We start from the raw sequence: 23,045 nt of genomic DNA on the forward strand, positions 1-23,045 counted from the left end.
TGATTTCAATGCCTCAGTTAGTAAAAGGAAAATAAACTCGAAAAATAATTAGTGAACGAACTCAAGGTGAAATTGAAGTAAAAGAAATTAATTAAAGAAGGAGAAGATTAATGGAGTCTGGCCGGCGCCGCTAAAGAAAATCAAGTACTTTAAATCTACCTTATCATTCGGCAGAAAAATAACTCACACCAAATTTGTTAATATGTTTTCTTCCTAAAAGATGTTGCACAGTTTCCATAACGAGTAGAAATTGAAGTTCAGTAATATTGAAATATGTTTAAAATTGAAACTTTAAATTCTAAAAATTAGATCAACACTGATAAAAAGAATCAATAAAATCCATTCAGCGGGTTCTGAAACTTAAAAATAATCATCATAAAAATGTAACGTGCAGCAATTAAACAGGTGATGATTGCCTTTTAGTTTTATAAAGATCATCTACTACGAGATAAACAAATTTACCTTTAAAAAAAGACTGCTTCCACTCAACGAGCATCCTCGGATAGTGCAAACTAATTAACACCACAGGTCCATATATATCTACTTGGAAATATTTGTGTTAGTACTTGTAAATATGATTATTCACTTGTTAATCTTTATAATTTTCTGAGATGGAATGTAGTTAAATCTTTTTATTTCTTTGCATTTTACAAGCTTGTTAAATATTAGCTAGCTCAACAAATTTTTTAGAGACTCATTTAATGAGAAAATACTTATAAAATAACAGATTTGCCCTTCTCTCTTTCCCACTATTATTGGAAATATTATCATTAAGTCAGTTATTGAAAGATCAGAGTGCTCTGAAAGAAACATTTGTAGCCCTAGAAGGCCTACACGGCAATTGAGAATAAAACTAAGTAGTTCATGCCGAGATGTGATAGACTCTAAGATAGCCACGAGTATTGACATTATAATAGTAAAACTACAAGTTTACTAATTATAGTTTATAAATGTAGTCAACGTGTTATCAAATTAACGTTTTGCGTAAAAAAATTTGATAATTTAATTTTAAATAATTTAAAAATAAAATTATTAAGAAACAGCTTTCCACAAGTAACACAGTATTCTCGAACCCACAAGCCTCCGTGGCGCAATCGGCTAGCGCGTTCGGCTGTTAACCGAAAGGTTGGTGGTTCGAGCCCACCCGGGGGCGTTATTTTTTTTTTAATTTCGATATTTAAATAATAATTATATTCCAGTGTGGAATACTCACATTACAATTCTCAAATTTCTAACATATTTTTTTATAAATAGTTAAGTAATTTAAATGTACAAACTATTCCTTGGAAAAGTCGTTTGGTTTATTTTGATGTGAGTCGATGGTTTATTAAGAATTAATTAAATAAACCAAATCGTTCTTAAACAATTTTGTATTCTCTCTCCCTCTCTTGTGGGACTCACAAACAAACTTGAAAATTATAAGTCACAAAAGCTAAAGCTTGGTAATTCATTACCCGTTATTATCGCTTCCGATTGTAAAAACTCAATTCCTCTAAAATATGACAATCGAAATGCGTTAATCGCTGTCTTGCATGTTTTGGCCAATTTCTAGCACTATTGCAACCAATTCTAGAGTAAGTAATTTTTTTAAAGTTATCAATTACCTTTTTTAGACTCTGCACTGTAGATGGTATTTGTTGACTGTGCACTTCGGAGATTTTCCGCAATATTTACTTATTTTGTGGTCTTCGACCAGTTTCAGTTGTCATGATAATTTAAGTCTATTGTTATCTGTCACTTGAGAAAAAATAGGATTTTTCTGGTTAGGACAAATATTTTTTAATTTTGAAACTTAACATGTTAATCGCTTTTCAGTATCCATCTTTTGATAGCCAATATGATACGAACCAAAAGAATAATTTTACTTCCGAAAATAACTGCATCCGGTAAAGGCATGTCGAATAATGTTTCCAAACATCTTGAAGAGAAACTTACAATTTTTGGTGGAAGGTGTCTCCCACAATTATAACAAGGCATGTAAAAATTTAGCAATATAGTTTAATATAGGTTTAACATCTATAAAATTAGTTTCAAAAACTGTTTCAATTTTTAAAAAAAGGTCAAAGAAACGAAATCACCTACCTAAGAGGAAAGTTTTCTTGAAACAAGGAACTCTGAGGCACGCGAGCTAAATTTCTTTATTTTATAAACTTAAAATTAACAGAAAACTCTTATCATTTTTTTTTTATATGTACTATGCTTTGATTACAAAACTTGAATCGAGTTTGTCCAATTTTTTTCTATGCAGTAATTAATAATAAAAAAATTAAGCTCTATTGAGCTATAACTTTTAGTACAGTAAAATTCCTAATCGTACCAAATTAACTCTGATATAAAAATTAAATAAATAAAATTTAGCGCCCCCGGGTGGGCTCGAACCACCAACCTTTCGGTTAACAGCCGAACGCGCTAGCCGATTGCGCCACGGAGGCCGGCGGTCCACTTCCACCCTACTACATTCTCAAGACCTATTTTATTTTTCAGCGCAATCTTTAGTGTTTCATCATTTATTTACTTTTACTTTTTTAAATTTTGATAAAGATCCTTTTCTTTCTTTCTTTTTATTTACCGCAGAAAAAAAATACCTATTTATTTTGTCCCAAATAAGTACAAATTCACGTTTAATTTCAGTTTATATTTAAAAATATACATAATATAACTAATATTCTGTGAAAAACTAATACTTCTTTTTCACATTAAATACATTTATTCAAAAACAGTACAAATTAGAAAAATGAAGTTAGTATCAATGTTTATTAGAAACCAAACAGTTGGTTGCATTTAAATTAATCAATCAAATTATTATTAATTCTAATCAAGAATGATTGAATCTACAATATCCGCATGATAATGCACACAATGATGTATGCAATTTCAACACCTGTTGAAATTATCGCCAACACATGGCGCACTGGCCCATAATCTCATGGATAATGTGAATTTACTATAATTTATCATCGAGAAACATTTGTTCTCAAAAATATTATTTCTTTGATTTATAAAAACAGTACATATTTTCAAACATTGTGTCCTATAATAGTTTTTTTTAATGAATGCTATTTTATTTACAAGTAAAAACTTGTAAAAATAATGTAACAAATATCTCCAACTACACGCAAGCAGGCTCGAAACAAATTGCCTAGTTTAAAGAAAGATAAAGATGCATTGTAAAAGTCTTTAAGTGGTACAAATTCCATATAAAATGACCATTATAAAATACTTTTTATGGGTGGCTCCTTGAAAAATTTTCTAAATCCAACTGGATTTAGTAGAAGAAGAAGTTGAGCAACTGTGGTCTACACAATGGCTGAAAATTCTAAATGCAGTACTAGACAGTTTGGGCACCTTCCAAACAGCATGGTCGCTAACATATTTGATTTCATAATGTTTATGCAGGTTATCACACTGAAGCAGCTCTCTAGAGGAAGAGATGTTAACGCAATATCCCCTGAAGTAACTTACTGGTGTTTCATGAACAGATATTTCAACTAAAAGTAATTGCCAAAAACCTGAGAAATCTCCCAACATTTCCAGACGATAGAATTTAATCGAATTTTTAATTTTAGATCTATATTTGATTTCTATCGATATTAAACGCCAAATGATTTAAATGACTCTTTGGAGACAAACCCTACATTTTGGGCAGAGGGGCTCTGCTTCGCCTAAATTACCTACTCCATCATAAATCGTAGCCAGTAATTAACTTAAAAATCCCTACCAACGTATGTATTTGTTTAAGGCACACTTTTACCTTATTTTGAGAAAAGTAATTCATTAATTTCTGGAAAAGAAAGTGGTATTGGTGTTTACAAAAGATATGTTCATAAACGATGAGTTGGCTCAATAAATAACTAGGATATCATATTAGTGGCCTTGTGTTCTTAGCAAACATCCAAGGGTTATGTTGCTTTAAAGGGTTTATTATTTAAGTTATGAGGCTGCTATGGTGTGGTAACATTATACAGTGGCTTAATGTTGTTGTTAGTGTTTTGTTATTAGTTTTAATTTGGTTTTATTGTTAGTATTGTATAATTTGTATCGGGTTTGTGGAGAAAATGGTTTGTCTATAGTTTAAGATGATTGGTTTTTATCTTATCGGCATTTACTTGATTTCTCTAGATTTAATAGTTTGTGAGATAACTTTCTGAGACGAGAAGTACTGTAACACCTATATTGATAAGATACGTTTAATTTTTAAAAGTCTTCAAATTGTTTAGATTAATATAACATTTCTTCTAGAGGAAGCGAGGGCTAGCTAAAGCAAGTGGTGGCATTCAATAAAAAGAGGTAAACAAATTATTCTACTCTTTTCAGTCTCAGACAGGAGTTATATATCAAGAATAACTTCAAACGGCCAACATCAATAACTAACTAAGCCATGCTCTGCTCCCACAGAAAAATTAATCAGTACTAAAATCATATGATTTTGAAGAAACGACAAAAGTGGCTGTTCAAAAGTGATGAATTTCGAAGCTTCAAATTACAAACGGGAGAAGCTACGGTTTCAATTTATTTCCTCTGAGTGTATAGAAAAGTTTTCAACAAGAGTCCAACAAGGATACAAAGTTTAAAGAAAATTGTTGAGAAAATCACAAAAAAAGTGTATTCAAAAAAGTGATACTTCCAATTAATGGATTTTAAACGCTAATTTACAGTCAGATAACCTGGTGGAATCCAATAGTACTTATATTTGTAAGTTTCACCTTCGTGAAACTTTTTCTCTTAAAGATATTTCGTTCACACCCGCACAAGCACCCATACATTCATCTAATAACCAATCATTCTAAAAATGGATGATCCGATCAACATACGATATCGAATACTTGACTTGATCAAATTCTAGTAGCAGTAATCAAGAAAAAGTAAAAATATTTCTTAAGGACACTTCTCTAGGTCAAAATGATTGACAAAGAATTAGAGAAGATTGCAGTTAAAATTCTAGAAGACATACAACTAGTTAACATTAGAAGATACAAAAAAAAAAAAGAAATAAATAAATAAAAAGAAAGAAATGAATCAAGGACCAAAAGAAAAGGGAAGATTAAGTTCAATTGATTCATGGAAATAACTTTTAGAACTGCTGGAGAAAACACTTACCCAACTACTAATTAAAGTGAAACTGTAATTAATAACTGAAGAAGAAGAATGGTAGTTTGTGAATGAAAGTTTGTCAATATTGAACCAATATTGTCCACAAAATATAGTATTTGGTTAGGAATGACAGAGATAAACCATTTGTGTGTAGAGTAACACTGTATAAATCATGCTAAAAATAGAACAATAGATAACGATCGCTGTAACATCGTCTTCCAGCGATGAAACATATATTAACGATAACGAATGTTACTATAAATATTTCTGTACACAGTTGGTAATTTTTTATTATTTATAAAATTGATAGCATGTTCTTTCATACCCAATGAGATAATCTCTACTATTTCTTAAGTGATTTCTTTCTTCTTTGATTTTCTCAGTAAAAAGTTGTTTTGATTCGGTGTCAGATTGCAACTCAATTATGTGTTTTTTCGTTCAATATTTTTTACAACTTCATAAGTGCCAAATAAATTTAGAAAACTGTCCACTCTTTCTTAAAAAATGAACGAGTTGTCAAATGACAATTATGACTTACATAGGGTCGATTTAAATTTAATTTAAAATAATATTAAAGGGGAAGGAATGACTTGTTACAATTTCAAATCAAAGAAAAAGACGAAATGGGAAGGGCGAATTTACAAGGGTTCTCTTAGTTTTCCGCGATTTTCTATAATAAAATGATTTCTTAAACTTGGTACTCTATTCCCGCAATAGACGGTAGTTTGAAACATTTTCTCTGGAAATTCTTTAAGGGGCAGCTGTTGGGGCGATTAAGGATAATTAAATGAATCTGTAAGATTCCTTAATGTATTTGGTATTAACTATGTAGTTACGTTTGAGCGCTTCATTTATTTAGCGAATAGCATTATTAATTTGGAATTCAAGAACACTTTGAAATAATTCATTTACCGACGAGAATAAAGGAAACTTAAGAACTATTTAAAAAAATATGAAATATATAACTAGAAAACAATTATAACAGCTAGACAAGGTGACAGTTGAAGAGCGCAGTTTAATTTAAGGTAAATTACTCGTATTTATCCATGTATTTTATTGTACAGCTTATTCTCAAGGAGGGGGGGGGGGGTAACCCTGAGATTATTCGGTAAATTCCTTTTGTCCTTTGACATCAATCACCTGCTAACCGTACCGGCTTTGTCTAGAAATCTAAAATGAGTTTTTAATAATTTTCATCTTGTTTATTTCCAAATTCCCATTTCAATTTCTCAGTTATTGGTCTAAATCTGCTGCCATTACTCTGGCTTCCTGTAAAGTGCCATTTCACTGGACTGCTAAATGTTATGACCCTTCTGTTCACAGCATTAAATTACTAAGAGGTAATTGAATAGTAGCTGAAAATTTAAGACTAAAGAAAATCGCTTGACCTATTATTATTATTTTTTTTTTAATGATTTAAGGCGCGTCAACATCCAAGGTTATTGGCGCCCGGAGCTTTTTCCAGTGCACTGCCGGCCTCCGGACAGTGTTCTCTCGTTACAGACAACACTGTCCATCACCGGACAGTGAGCTGTAAGAAGCTCCTAGGAAGAGAAAATCAAGGGTCAGCTGCTGGATTCGTACCCGGGACCTCCGCGTGGGAGTCCAGTATGCTAACCTCATAGCTAATCCCTTCCCTCCTATTATTATTATCTTAAAATTTATTTTTAGGAAGAGATGAGGGTCGTCGTCTCGCTTCTTTCTAAAGTACTCTATTTTATTGAATACTTGTTAAGATTTAGCAAGTATTGCAAGAGCAATGAGAAATGAGCATTAATACTCTTTTTTTTCTTTTTTAACAAACTAAACATTTAATAGTTTAACAGAAAGTCCAGCTGGTAAATTCACTTAAATTTAGGCAGTTTGTTCACTTGCACACCACTCTTGGAAACCTTATTCACTAAAGAAATTTTTGTCCTCTGGGAATCACAGGAAACAGACTTTATTTTACAAAATAAAAAAAAATTAAATGGCAATCATTAATAAAAAGAAACCTGATCGCCAATTTAGATTTCTAAAACCCACTTTTAACTAATGGAAAGATAATCTGTCTGCAGAATTGTGAAGAATACTTTTTAAATGAAGTTAATTAAAGTGCAATTTAATTAAAAACAGTCAGACTTTATGGAAAGTGAAATTAAAAAGAGAGGGAAAGAGATAAAACTTTTGCATAATTACGATTTCTTATTAAATTAAAATCTGTTAGCACCAATAACGCTAATCGTACTGACTTCATTTTATTCACGCTGCACATTGTTTAAATTTCCAGAATATATGCTTTGTTTTTTGACAAAAAGGATGAGGCATTAAAATATGTTTTTAATTCATTTAAAGTATTTATAATTATTGCGTTTAAAAACTGTGATGGATTTTGTAAGCGTGATGTCTGAAAAGTATTCCAATCTATTCTTCGATTCGAAGTCTTCAGGATACGTTCAAGTATAATGTGAAATGAAAAAAAAAAATCGTGTTCTGGATGTGAGAGTGGACACAACTTTTGAACTCAACAATGAAATGACAAGTGAGGATTGCTGCTCATCTTTTATCTAGACACAAAAATTTGGCTGGAATCAATATGATGTATTTTTAACAAATCGGATAAATGTAATAGTCTGCGATGGATCATTGTAGACGAACCATTTGCCTGCCTAGGATTTGACCTTCATTTAATGGGTAACATAAGAATTTAACTGTCAAATATATTTTCAAGTCGTCTATGCCCACGATACCTAATTTGATAGTTGGACGTAAAACTCGCCTGAATAAACATGCAGTAATTACTATTATTGTAATTTTTTTTACATTGTAAATTAAACTCCATTAAAAATGCCTATTTTTCAGACGGGCCAAATACCAAATTAGGTATCGTGGACGGAAGCTACTATCAAACATACTTTACAATTAACTTCTCATATTAACTATCAAATAAAATTCAAGGCCTAGTCCGGAATCCTAATGCAGTACCACATTTTAGCTTTGTGGTATCACTCACTTCTTACCACTCGACCATATCGTGGTGCATAAATAAACTCTATTAAAATTGTATCATTTTCGTAATATTCATTACTCTTAAGATGCATTAGTTAGAACGGTATTTAGATTAAATTAGACTACGTGAAACCTTTGTTACATTTCAATGTAATTTCATCTCCTTATGAGTTGGTACTATTTTATTATTTATATGCAATGTTAAAGTCAACAACTGCGTTCAAATTATAAGAACAATTTTCTCAGTGACCGTATAGAATTGATTTGTAGAAAGAGTCAAACAGTTGAAGATAAAAGTGAACAATACCCAAAAGTGGGTTGAGGATTTCGTACACTTCCCATTGAAATTCCAGGTTGCAGAACATTCATTAATTGTGTGAGCTTAATTTAGGACAATGGCTCTGAGTGCCAGCGAAATTGATTAGGTATTATTAGAAGGACGCTGAAACAATATATGTATTCAATTATATTTTTACATACTTCATTTCAAGGAAGACCCTGTATTGATTTCTAACAAATTTTCAAATGAAACAAAAGGTAGTTAACATAGGCATTACCATCTTCCAAGTTAGGCGGGAGGCAGCAAAAATTTTGTAAAGCTTAAAGAGAAATTTTATGACAAAACAGACAGAATATATTTGCATTCATAAGGAATTACATTGTTTATAACACTTTTAAAAAAGCTGTTAGGTACATGGCATATTTTCAAGCATAATTTGAATTAAGTTTTTGTGTCATCTTTAAGACGAGAGAAGAAAATATCTTTTAGTTCATCATTAAATTTCTTTCCCTTCCTTACTTTGGACCAAAGACCCAACTCTGCTTTTAGTCAGCCGAATGTTAAAAACTGCTGAAGCTGTCTTCTTTTCTAATTTACTCCACGGTTGTGAATAATGTGCGAAGGATGTAAACTGAATGCCAAACAAATTCTATCTCCAAGAAGTAAAGTACATAATGGGTTGAAACTTTCGAGTCTCTTAGATTACCCTAAGTAGAAATGATTATAATTTGGGGAACATTGGCAGGAAAATTAAAGATGAAATTGAATAACGCGTTTCGCCGCTATGGTGAACAATACATTCTCTAGCATGACGAGACAGATTTTGAATGTGGTATCACTTCCAGTGGCTAGCAGAAAACGACAACGTAGCTCAACTAAGTTATTCGCTGTGTGGAAGAAATGCCTTAAGCGCCGACCAATCTTATCCTGCACACGTCCTACTTGAGACACATTTCTCTGGAAAACGAGCAGCCAAAGGCAGTTACCATCTGTTAGTGAGGTGTGACAATTTCTCAAAACTAAGTTCAAAAAAGGCATTAGCATTATACTCAACATGAGTATCAAAACTGATTAAGAAGATCTCGTAGAGGTGAAGATCGGGTAAAGATCAAAGGTAACCTAAACCCAAAAATTTGCAGTACCGCCCTGTGACAGCAAACCAAAACTAGTACCTCTCACTAGAAGTCCCATTATCCGCCAATCTTCGATCGTTTCTAAAGTCAAAACTGGACACAGCTCATGAATTTCATTCAATGTCGAGAATAACATGATCGCTATACTTCCTTTTTCGAGCAGGAAACGAAAACACTAACTAATGAGATACAAATAAATGATTATTTTTAATTTTAAACTTCGTTAATTAATTTCTTTTATTAAGTAATTTAATATTAAATTGACTTTCAATCATTTAAAGTGATTACATTCTATTTAATTAAATTCACTCACTAAATTGACATAAATCATGTAATAGTCATTCTGAATGGTGTTAGCTAATCAAATTGGATACGCCATTTCGGTCTCAGAAACTAACAATAAATATTCTAGTTAGTACAAATTCAATCTCATTAATAAAACTATATGTTGCTTTCAATGTCGTTTATTTAAGCACTAATGGAATATTTTACATAAGTGAGCTATAAGGATCTCTTAGCAAGAGAAAATAAAAAGGACCAGAAGCTGGATTTGAACCCAGATATATAAGTTAATGATTTTAAGATAAATGATTAGTTCTCAATTTAAATACTTTTCAAATAATTTATAACTACAAATAAAATCCTTCAACATAATACTGAAAGAATACTTAATCCTCCATTAATCTTAAAGTAGCTTTTCACCATTTTTGAAAGTACAAAAAGTTCTCACGTTTCCTCTTTTATGTGCCTTAGTAAATAGTTTTAAATGTTTGGGAAAAGACGCAATAATTAACGTGAGAGTAGAGTGCTTTTAGATTCATGTCTAGCTGCCACGCTTACTTCTTCTAACAGTTTGGTTGCAACACTAAATTCGAGTGAATACAAGTGCCACTTTATTCACTTGTCAAATAAATAACAATTAAGAATAACTAATTTCGAAATAAAGGCCTCAAATAATTATTGCAGTGCCCTTGAGTAGTATGGAGAAGAATTCTTCAATGAAGAAAAGAATTTTGCAGGAGTCAGGAAAAAATGTAAACATCAGAAATACAATTTTACTTTAAATTCGAATTTTAAAACTGATTTGTATTGCAAAAATCCAAATAAAATGTAATAAAATTACATTTCATTTCATATTTAGTGTTCAGTATGCATAGTACGAAATTATATTAGTTTGAATGGATCTCAGTCGTATCTTCGTTGCAAGTACAGGTTTATTAGACTGTAATGCACTTATCCTTTTCACGCTGACTCTGAGCCTTATTTGGGTATTTTCCCTGCTCTAAAGGCATCAGTTGTCGTTATGATTTGTTCTAGGAGTAATTACAGCGCACATAGAAGTTGGAAATCAATAGCGTGACATCGACTAGCCAATAATTCCGCCTTTGGATTGAGAGTGCTATGAAAAGAATCACTCGCAAATAATTGTTTTTACGCTTAATAGAGGAATGATAACAATAAAAGCAATCAAGTCAAATATTAAACTATAGCCGTAATTACCAAAAGTACGGATTCTAGCTAGCAATGATAATAAAAGAGGTGGTCTCCTACTTCAAAAGGTGACGCCTAAAACTCTCAAAGATATTGAAAATCTAACAGAAGGAAATCGATCATCTCAGATACACTACACACACAAATACTCACAGAATAATCTCACAAAGTGATACACCCAATAAATCGTCAAAATTGAACCTCCCGCTATAATAATAAGTATGGTTGGATAAATTAATAAATAAGCAACAAGGTTAAATGGTAGTTATAAATTTTAAAAATTAAACCTGGCACGAAGAAAGAATTCGTTCACAAGAGAGCCGTCTCAATACTCTACACTCAATTAAACCACTTGTTAGGATTCCCCAGACCTCAAACTGGCTTCATTAGGAAAGAAAAGGGGCTAAATATTTAAACGGTAAGTATAAACAAAAACTAATTAAATAAGTACATTCCTGAAATAGTTATCTAGTTTTAATAACTATTCATGCCGAAAAATAATAAATTAAAATTTTGTGTAGGTATACAAATAATATTTTTGAGTATAAAATAGTTCGCTTATTTATTAGGTTTGAGATAAAATTTAAGACCTTAATTTTTAGGTTGTATAAGTAAACACAAATCTAATTTCGCAAACCAATTGAACTGGGGCTAGTCATAAAAAAATAAACTGAACATCTGTAAGAAATTAATAACATTATTCATTATAATATAAATTAATTTTTTTATTCATTGTAATGTAATCGTTTAGTAATTTAAGGACGATAACTCTATAGTTCAGAAATGCATGGTAATTTATATAAATAATATCGTCAAACATAAAAAATTCAGTGGCAACAATCTATTTTTTGTAGAGTTAAACTAGGCACTGGATTTTACTATGCAATTTTTCTAATAACTTACTCTCTCCTCGAACGTGAGAATTGAAACGATTTTGTTTTTTTTATGTAACCACAATAAACTGACAATTTACTTACAGTTTGCGTCATACCCGGGAAGTGTAGAACAACTGGATCGTTGGGCCAGTCCTTCGCCACGTAGAAATTAAATTCCCATACCCTGTCTTTTAAATATGTCCGAATCGTCTGGTGAATCTGAAAGTTGAAAAATAATGCATAAATAGTATATTTTTTACGATTAAAATCAATTTATTATAAATTTGAAATATTTTACTTCCAATAGTTAGAGAAAGTAAAAAATACTACATTTTTAACAGAGATCTTTCTAATGGAATTTAAAAGTCAGTCACACTTCTGCCTAAATATTTTCATGAACATAAATATTCTAGTATTGCTTTTAATGCCTCTTAAATGCTTTAAATGCATTGAAAACGTACACTATACCGAAATTGCGCTTTAGAGAGGTATTAGAAGGAAGCGAGTTGCAGTTCGCTAAAAGGTCTACAAAAAGTTACATTTTTCTAGGAAAATGATTCAAACATAAATGGCAGCGGAAACAAAAAGAAAAAGTAAAGTAATTGCCAATTTTTTCAGGCAGGCTTTACTACCAATTAGGTGTCGTGGACAGAGGCGACTAGCTAACAAACATTACTGTAAATTTCTTTTATTAACCATTAAATAAAATCTAAGGCTTAAGACCGGGAATCAAACCCAGTACAACAATTCATATTAGCTTCGCAGGCCTCGCCTCGGCTACCGTGGCGCCTGGCAGAGGAAACCTTACACGATATTACCACCATAGTGGCTGGGGCCATCTCCTGATAAAATGCGCTATCTTAATTATATCTTAATTTCCTCTTGTGAGGTGTATGAGAGAATAAAAATGGAATCCAGAAATTAAATCCAGCAAAGACAAAAGGAATTCCAAAATAACTAATCACTAATCTAATAAATATCTAATCTAATGTTCAAAGAGCCGAAAGAGTTGTTTCCGTCTAGAAACTGATGGAAACTGAAGAAAACTGCTGAAACAAGACTAGGTGAAGGGATAAATGAAACAATTTCCAACAGGAGACTGTATAGGTAAGAAATGTTAAAAAGGTAAAACAGAAATGGCAAAAGCTCTAATTTCCTGATCCCTTTTTGTAAAATGTTAATTAGAGATCATGTTTAAGAACTAGAAAGTAACATAACTACGAAAGAAAATTAAAATATAAATCCTAAAACATAGAAAAAATCTACAATTACCATTACTTGTACTCCATTTAATTAGAATTAAAATATGTTTATTTAAACTGACAAACAAAGCTAGCCAGTTGAGAAATGTAAACATATTAATAGTTATTACTTATAATAAAATGTAAATAGAGCGTCATAAATACTTTGGATAAAGAAAGTGAAGAGCTTAAAAAATTCCACACTCTTAAAAGATAAATAGATCTTATATTTTAAAAAAATGGGTGAATTAACTATTACTAAACCGTATTAAGTATTTGTAAATATAGTCAAGTATTAGGAAGATATTGTTGTCTTGCACCAATCCATATATAAACAGATATGAGAGAAATAAATCTGAGTAATATTAGATTGTCAACAGCAATTACTATATTACAATTGGAACATGAGGAAATCGTAAGTTTCATAGCTTCAGTAAGATTCCAATATCTTAGTACTTTTATACTTATTTATTTCCATTTTGTTAAATTTTCAGACTTTTGTTACTGTCAGTCGTTGCGATTGCTTCTTCAGCTCTGGCCTTTGATATATCTGATCTGTTCCATAAGAAATATTTTCCATGGAGTTACGGCAAATGTGATCATCAACACTACATAAAAGATTTTGATCCTAATAGGGTATGCACTATTTCTCATATTTACTATAAATTTCTAAAATTAAAATTTGTCTTGTTTTGCGTATATTTTTGCTACAATCAGCGCGTAAAATTTAAATTGAAACTTTTTATCTTTCAACCTTCTTTTCTTATTCTTATTTTTATAGCGCTTTGGATCTTGCATGACTTTAATCACTTTAGTGAATGCGTGGCTCCGTATTTGTGCATTTAAGTAACCGCACCCATAATTTTCACCCTTTGTTTGTAAACTAACATAAGTTTTCCCCCAATGCTCAGTAGAATTATTTTTCTCGATTTAACCCATTGATGGGATATGTGTAGAAACATCCACTGGATCTTGAACCATATACTGCCTCACAGCTAAATATTCCATCCTTCAATGTATTCTTGATAGGAGAATATAAAATAAAATAAATTGTTTCCGCTATTATTAAGCAAATAATCCTTAAGACCAAATTCCTTTATCCACTCAACGGATCTTCTGCAAACGAACTCCTAACCAGAAGACGGGAAAAACTATTTCAGAAGTTCTTTTCCTAGGAAAGCTGCCTTCGCCAGGCTATAGAACCTGTCCAGTTCCTATTAGTTCCTCAGACTCAGCCGATCGTTCTGATAAGCACTTATTTTGCAGTAGAGGAGCTAATCACTACCAACTTTACACATCCTCCTAGGTTTGTTAGACTCTGGGCGCCCAGCATCTTGTTAGACAAGAAAAGAGAAACACATATAGAAAAACAGATTTAAAACTAAGTTCTCTCACCACTAGACACGTTGCACACCAGATTTATTCAAATTAATAATTACCCTTAGTTTATGATTTGAGGCCAAAACATAAATTCTTCGTCTAACAAATCTAGACATACTTTTAGGTTCTTGTGCAAAAATATTCAATTAAAAAAAAAAAAAATTGTCGACCTTAATTATGTCCTATATGTGTCCGATGGTACTCCAAAATTGGTCATCACGCAAGTTGATTATTTATTGTAACTAACTCTGGATGAAATACTAAGAGCCAGATTACCTAGTCTTACTGAGATATCCAAACCTAACATGATTAAGCCCTTATATCTCAGCTCCTAACATTTCATCTGTCTTGAAGTCGCTCGTGCCCAATGTAGCCTGGTCAGCTAATGGCGGTCGGTGCTTCCTAGCCTGCTTACCCGGTGTAAGAACTTTAAAAGGTTTGTTTAAGTTTGTTCAAGGCCCTTTGACATTTTATGGGAGCACTCCCAACAGAAGACCAGGTCTAACTCCAGTTTCTCCTAAAGACTACTAGGCCCCGCCTAGTCTAAAGCCGATTTATCACGGCTCTGGCTAAATCTTGGAAGTGTTGGACTTGAACGAACCTCCAGAATAATTAAATATTTAATTCTCCTTCTGCTTCCTACTTAGTATTTAACGCCCAACACATAGAGTCATCATTTTGAAAAACCTTTTTTGATGTAAACCTGAATTCCCCTGCACCTTCAAAAATCATTCCCTCGAAAAGTATTGAGCAAACTGTTTGATCACAAAACATTTACAAGGTTCTAATTTCGTTTTAATATTGTTTATCTGAAAAAGGATTAGTTAATAAAATGCGGGAATATTCAAGCTAAAGATAACCAAACACTGATAACCAAACGTACAAACTAAACAGAATTGAATAAATAAAACATTAACCTGCTGAATATACACAAATTCCAATTCATTAAACCTTTTCTCACTTGGTATAAAACAGTTTCCCATTTCATCCTTGAATTGATATTGTTCCTTATATTTAGATATTTTTTTAAAAATAATTAACGATGTCAATTTTTATGATGAAATAAAATTACAGAATAACAAGAAATATCTTTCTCCGTATCATTTCTAGCCCTTTACATACAGCTCACAAAAAAAGGTCTCATTTTTTTTTTTTTTTACTTCTGAAAGGAAGATAGCATCATATTTTCAAATTCGTATTTTCTCAGGAAACCATGTTTTAATTTCCTGAGAGTAATGAGAAGATGTTAGCTATTTCTGTACATTTTTATTTGTGGATACTTGGAATACGTATGTAGCTTCTATCCATGTTTTTGGCAAAGTGTTATTCTGCAATCTAAGCCCCTTGGAGGTTTTGTTCTTAAAGAAATAATTTCTTTGCACCATTCCGCAGCCTCTGCAAGCACATCTCCCACAGACCCTCCTCAGGTTTCAAAATAATCGAGTGAAACTGACCTAATCTGGCCTCATACTATTTTTAAAAGCCTAGTTTTAATTTACTCAGACCTTTTGTGCAACTTTATGATAGGAGGTGGATTCAATCATAACTTAGTGATAGAAAACATTAATGATTTAAGACTTCAAGAAATAACCCTAAACCTTTTAAATAAGAGGGTTATTTTTATAGTGCTTTGGATACTCAGGAAAGAACTGCTTCCGTATTTTTGCATCTAAATAGAATATTTTTGAATAAAAGGATAGAATAAATTTATAAAATAAATTTCGGTAAAGTAAACACAATTACCCGCTGCAAATGTTATACATACAATAACGTAGTAAAAAGGTTGGTACAGTCATCCTCTTTTAAACTTTGAACTTTGAAGTTCTCAATTCATACTTATTACAAAGGTAAAATAATCTCCTAAGGAATTAATGAAATTGTTGGGACGAGTGTTTTAAATCCATATAATGAGCAATATTCTACTTTGGCAAACTAAGTAAGAGTAAATTGTTTGAGTTGGAAACTGAAAAATTATAGAGATATAATTTTGAAGAGGAAATTTTTTAAGATTTTTCCTAAATATTTTGTCGCATACTCGGACTGATTCCCATTTACTGCTGTTTAAAAGTATCTCATTTAAATAATGTTTTTTTAAATGCTCTTAGAAGTGAAACAATAAAATCATAGACATAAATAAAATAACAAATATTTCATTATGAGCATGTCTCTATCATCCAACATTCCCTCTGTAGTGTGTTTATTTTTACAGCAACAGGCAATAAATATGTTGGAAATGTTCCTCTATGTCTTCTTCTACTGCTCTTGAAGAGCAACGTTTTGCGTACATATATTTTCATCAATGTCCAGCTTACTTGTTGATTGAATATGAATTCTTCTACCACTAGTTCATCATTAATTATTTTCCCGTATACCAATATGATCAGTTCCTGAAACCATTTTCAAAATATATCGTTTTTATTCCTATATAATCCAAAGAAAATGAATTACTCAGATATCTTAAAGGTACAGATTTTTAACAAGAGGGAACAGTGTACTCACAGAACCTCCGTGCATCAATGATCAAAGGTCTGTATCTTATAAAACCAAGTTTTTTTATTTCTATTTTTACTTAAGTTCTTTACATCCAACGATCAGTTTCTGGACAGATAATGCATGTCTAACATGATTAATTGCAACATTCTCTTAAAATTTGAACACATTCAATCAAATCCGGGATTTATCAGCAGCATCACTCGAATCATGAAGTTTTGACTTATTGATTGCCAATATTTTGACGCCTTGGTTGATAACCAAGCTGGACAGAATCAAGTTCAAGGATTAAGTTCAAAAACATAAATCTCAACTGATGACACAACAAACAAGGAGTCTAACAGCCGGTAGGATTTCAAAATTAAGTAATGCTGAAAGAGTATTTGACTCTCCTATGAAAAATAATAATTTGCAAAGTCAAAGTCATACTTAAAGGTGATTAGCAGATTATGTAAAAATGTATGGCAAGCATGTTTATACAGCGCTCAACTTGGGCAATTTCGTCATAAAATAGGTTACATTTGCTAATTAAGAGTTTTACCGGTTAGTGTCTAATTTAAATTGATGTTGTCAGATAGCTTAGTTTCAACCTTGTAGATGCTTAAAAGAAAGAAGTTGAACTCTACAAAGACCTGGTGGTACAATCCAAAATGAATGACAGAAAGGTTTGCACTATATTACGAATGAAAGCACCTAATTCTCCAGAAAAGCAATTTTTCAAAAAAAGTGACTCAAACACTTTCACCAATTTTTCTTACCTCAGTAATCTACACTTCCTATAATTTATCAATACCTCTTTATATTTTACATATAAAGGTTCCATATATTTTATGGAACCTTAAAATGTGTCCTAAAAATAGTTGACTTTCACTATTATACCTATACTTATAAGGAACCAGTTTGGATGAAATCTCCAAAAGATGCAAATATCAGTGCGTCAAATAGCCCTCTCGGACAGACGATTTACTGAATGGGGCAGAGAAAATCCCAACCATCACGCTCGTCCAAAAGTGTCCCTTTCGAATGTTTCCAATAAAAGTTTTAGAAATATTTAAGCACTATAAGTACACTAAGTTTTGGGATTTAGAGGAAATCCAAAAAAATTAAAAAACAAATCAAACCAGTTCGAATAGATTGATTTTGTCCTAAAGCTTTATTTATGGCTCAATGGCGACAGCAACTAAATATCAAATTTAAACTCCTTCCAATTTTACGATTTTGAATTATGCAGAACCCACACACTCCAAGAAAAGAGAGACATACAGACCAACACAACTTTTTTTTAAATGAAAACCAAACCACTATTTTGGACCTAATGGACCCCAAAACAGATACTTGATATCGAAAACTTCAAACCATACAAAAAAATACACAAAAAACAAGTATACGAGTATATTGTTTCAGTTCTTCAGAAATCATTGGTACGAACACAGCAGTTATGGTAAATATGTGTTTCAAGTGGATGGCACCTGTTCAGCTTTTGAATCAGATATTCAAGAAAACCATATCAATTATCTATTCTATCAATATGCACCACTGTAAGTAAACCTACTTGAAATATATTTATTTAAATTCAATTTTGTTTAGAATTTTATTAATTACCTGTATTGTTACAATTATAGTCTAAAGAAGTACGCTTATCTCAGAGGAGAAACTGATCTGACCAATACAGATTCACCAAATTATTATGTACAATTTAATTTTCTGGCCGGTTCGTTATCGATTATTATTTAAATCTTTGTAATATTACTGCTGTTTATTAGCACCACAAGCAAATGTTAATTGGTACAAATATGTTTCTAGGTTTAGCAAATGTTAAACTACCATTGCGTGTGCTGGCCACTGACTATGACAATTATGCAATTTTCTATTCTTGTCAAGAAGCATTTGGCTTTAAAGCAGGTCAGTATATTGGTTCTAATTGGGTATTATAGTATTAAGTGGGAACTATAATATTAGTATAATTATACTCTTACAACTGTTTGTGCTAATGTGATCTTTGTGCGCAGAGATGGCATGGATTGCAACCCGAGAACGTGGCGATCATTCTCACGATAACAAAATTAAGCAGCAAGTAACCAAAGCAGGATTCAATTATGATCATTTTATTCCACAAAAATCAACAGATTGTGGTCCTGATGAACCAAGATTGTAAACATTGTTAAATTTTCTAAATAAATATAAGAATTAAAAAATCTCATTCTATTATTACATTGACGCAATTAAAATTTTATATTAAAATGATATTCATAAATTATCATGCGTTATATTTATGAGAATTTCAAGTGACACCCTTTGGCGTCCAGAGATTGACAATCTGTTCCTTAAAGCCCAAAAGTGGTATTTTATGGTGGGTGGTTAGTTTTTGCCCTTCGACAGTGGTAGATATAAAAATCTAAGGAATAATAAAAAAATCCGTGCGTTACGTATCTACTAAATGGAAAATGGTAATCAATTTATTGAAAACTGCGTTTTGTAGTATCAGCATTTAGTACTGTAATTCATAATATCACAAACAGTGAGACTGTCTGATTAATTGCGATAGTGGAGACCTTCGTTTGTTCTTCACGAAAATTGATACAAGATATAAAATATTTAGTTTTCAGCATTTTTTTAATATCTAATGAGAATTTATGGTTTTTATATTTCATATTATTTCTCAATTTAATCAGCTCCCTCATTGGTGGCCAGTGTATTTGTGAAGTGTAGAAATGCAGCATCAAAATAAAATTTTCCTTGTATTATGAACAAACACAAAATGTAAATTTGTAGATAAATTTAACTAGATATTTTCAACAAACCTCCACTCAAAAATTACAAGAACTTGGCAATTAAGAAAGAACAGAACGCCCTTGGTGGGTGGTAAGAAAATTTTACTATCTATAAAGGTACAAATGTAGGCGGTAGATATAAAATAAAAAAGGTTCAATACCTCCAGTCTATGGTCTAGGTCCCCAAAGTGGGCGATGAAATAACTCAGGGGATGGTGATGGACCTAGATTCAATCAGGGGTGCAATATAAAATAAAAAGATGGGAAAGCATACATCAGCTCAAAAAAAAAATCTTCCTCAGCTAAAATTCTTGAACTACTGAAAATATCGAACTGAGTATGTCATTAAAGTGGCCAACAAAATCAATTTTGTTATTCTGTTGTCTGTTGTTATTCTGAAGTCCGTTGGTTGTCAAAAATGTGCCTTTATTACAACAAAGTTTCGGCGAAGAGAATCTGCCAGTTTCCTAAATTTATTTAAGTTAGATAAACAAAATATCAGCAACTGTCAGTAATGGGACGTTCTCCATTCAGTCTTCAATCAAAGATAAAATATTTTACAAATGAACTCGCCTAATTAGATTGCGAATCCTTTTTTGGCATAAAAATATGCAGCGAAATCCGAAATCATTGCAAGAGGAATTGATCTAATTAATAACAAACGAAGAACCTAAATTAACACTGGGTATCGACTTCCACAGCTACAGAAACAGATAAGTCAACCCTGACCTAAATTATGAGGCCTTTATTACTAAATCCTAAATTACTAAATTAGTACTGTTAGTACTAAAGCTTAGCACTCAACATATTTAGTGGAGCGTGGATTTAGTGCAGTCACAACTCTGTAAAAAAAAAAAAAAAAAACGATAGAAAATAGTTGTATGAGGCAACAAAAGATTGCAGCAGACCAAAGTAGTGCTGGACATACATAGAAGCACTAAGTGATAAGTTATAATATCGCTGCACCAAGTTCATACTTCCCACCAAACTACATTTAATGTTCTTACAAGCAATAAAAATGCTTTTTTTCCTTTTATTTAAAACCTCAATCTTGTTTTAAGTCTGTAATTTATTAAATAATCAGTTATTTCATTTTTCAATATGTCTTATATGCAACTAAATCTTAAAGATTATTTGTTTTTAAGTATCTAATAACAATAGCATCTGCGCCTCTCTTTGCTTTTTGACTCATAATTGGTAAATCTGCAGAAGGTGCAAAGTATTATTATTATATATTGACGAAAAAGGTTAGAGTTATATGGTTTGCTTTTTAAACAATTACAGAAAACTTGATGTAAAGATGTACTGGATAATCGAATATCTTTTAATTTTACTGACTCATCAAATTAACCATCAATACCTGTAGATCGGTAATTTTTAATACTAAAACTGAGAGTACTTATCAGATACTTTATTAGGTATTAATTAAAAATGAATTATATAAAATCAAATTATGTTTTATCTTTGAATAAAATTATTTCTATTGTATATAACAGCTCTTTACCCAGAGGGACTTGCATGCAACACGTTCACTCTCCTAGATGGTTTAACACATATACGCTCGTTTTACGCTCATTACATTCTATTTTGTATGACATTATTAATTAAATTATGTAAAATTTTGTTCAATACTCTTCTATTTATATGGTTTCATTAACCATTTATTATATAATTGGAATACCTTTAGCGATGTTGTAATCAAATACTCGATGTTCATACATACGGGGATGAAATGAAAAATATCTGGTATAGACACCCACACAATTTTCTCTTACCACAATTTAGGTTATTTGAGAAAATTTTCTGGAAGCTTAGAATTTCCCAAAGTAATTGTTTTGAATTTTGGTTAATAGAATCTGATGGCTTCAATTTCTTGAGTTGGGCAACCAGTTTGCCAATTTTTTACCTTTGACAAAATTGTATTTTGACTAACATCCAGCATCTTTTAATTTGAGAGCTAGTCTTCTTCACAATATCTTAGTTACTATAGCACTGTACTTTCTAATTTGTAACTACTCAATACATTATTTGCATTTTTAGCGGTGCTTTAGCCCAGGGTCCAAGTTACATTACTTTGCATACTTTTTAATTAAATGATTTGAGTGCGTGGATTGAAGGAGGTTTCTTGGCTCAGCGAATGATAATCTATGACGGCCAAATCCTTACTTTCAAAATTTCCCTAATAAGACTGGAGAACTTATTATTAATTATTATACTAAGAACTTTACTAAGCTTAAATATTCTTTTAAAAAAAATGCTTTAAAACACAAAGTAATTAACCACGTTAGTTTATATGGAAAGTTTAGACACAATCATCGGCAAAGTTTTCAAAAAAAATCGCTATCAATGAAATAAACTATTCTGCCAATTCAGAGTGTAGTACACTTTACCTCAATAAATAAACATGGAAAAGCTTTGCGCCAGATGAATGCTGATTTCATTTTGAATGCTAAATTTTGTTAAATACTGTCTTAAATCAAATCGTAAATGAACTTTACAGGAAAGTTTAGACCGTTTTAAAAAGTATTAGGAGATTTTGAGCGCCAATTTGTAACTGTGTTTAAGAATTACTTAATGTCTCCGCGACCACTCCAGAAACGTGCAACAATCAAAGTAATGTGAAAGAAGCTTTGGTTTTGGCGAAGCACCATTTTCTGGAAAGGTGTTTCTGCCAGTGTTTTCTGGATGCAAAAGGGTTTCTTTTTATTGGTTAATAGCGCAGAATGAAAGAATTATTGTTGTTATTATTGTTACTGTTTCGCTTCTGGCGAGTAATGGTAAATACAGACCTCATCCACAGTAACAAACTGGCGCAAAAAATCAGCCATAATACAAGTGGAAAAGATTGGCAGTTCTACTACAATTGTTACAACTTATACATTGAAAAATATTCATTCATTTCCCCTCAGGTGAGGACCCTTTGCAGAAAAAGTAAACTTATATTTAAATGCCTACAACATATGAAAAGGATCATTAAGAAAAATAAAAATGATAAATGAGTGGAATGATAGATTTACTGTCACAAAATTGTTTTTATTGACGAGTAGCTTTACGTCCATCGAATTCTGCTTAACTAAACAAATTTAGCTTCATTAATCAAACCAGAATGCTATAAATAGTTGAATCTTCATAAAAAGGATAATATTGCTTTAGAGGTAGAACTAGTAGAGATTTTATGGAGCGCAATAAATGCACAAGTTATTATACGAACCGTGATGATGGTGAGCAAGCTAAGGGGGTAGAGGCTGCCTTCCACTCTACATTTATAGAGTACTCTCCATTGTATTATACATTTATAGCATAAC

The 23,045-nt window shown here is 31.6% G+C and overlaps 2 protein-coding genes and 2 non-coding genes across 7 annotated transcripts in view; 2 read left to right on the forward strand and 2 right to left on the reverse strand.

Annotated features, from left to right (window-relative positions):
* LOC141460903 (glycine N-acyltransferase-like protein 3) overlaps window positions 1–23,045 on the reverse strand; it is a 73,212-nt gene that overhangs the window by 29,906 nt on the left and 20,261 nt on the right. For all 4 annotated transcript variants that reach the window (XM_074141341.1, XM_074141342.1, XM_074141343.1 and 1 more), the window contains one exon: window positions 11,961–12,077. In XM_074141341.1, coding sequence (XP_073997442.1) covers window positions 11,961–12,077 — 117 coding nt within the window. The remainder of the gene's footprint in view (window positions 1–11,960; window positions 12,078–23,045) is intronic.
* Window positions 1,080–1,153, forward strand: TRNAN-GUU (transfer RNA asparagine (anticodon GUU)). The gene has a single exon. It is a non-coding gene; the product is annotated as a tRNA-Asn (tRNA).
* TRNAN-GUU (transfer RNA asparagine (anticodon GUU)) lies at window positions 2,359–2,432 on the reverse strand. Its single transcript has one exon. It is a non-coding gene; the product is annotated as a tRNA-Asn (tRNA).
* LOC141461262 (apolipoprotein D-like) lies at window positions 13,307–19,209 on the forward strand. The gene is made up of 6 exons (XM_074142138.1): window positions 13,307–13,514; window positions 13,594–13,735; window positions 18,374–18,507; window positions 18,592–18,680; window positions 18,773–18,871; window positions 18,979–19,209. The coding sequence occupies exons 1-6, from the start codon at window positions 13,504–13,506 to the stop codon at window positions 19,122–19,124; spliced, it is 621 nt and encodes a 206-aa protein (XP_073998239.1). The 5' UTR covers window positions 13,307–13,503; the 3' UTR covers window positions 19,125–19,209.

This window comes from Rhodnius prolixus, unplaced genomic scaffold (assembly GCF_049639745.1).
Source record: "Rhodnius prolixus isolate KJV_2025 unplaced genomic scaffold, Rpr scaffold_6, whole genome shotgun sequence".
Lineage (NCBI taxonomy): Eukaryota > Metazoa > Arthropoda > Insecta > Hemiptera > Reduviidae > Rhodnius > Rhodnius prolixus.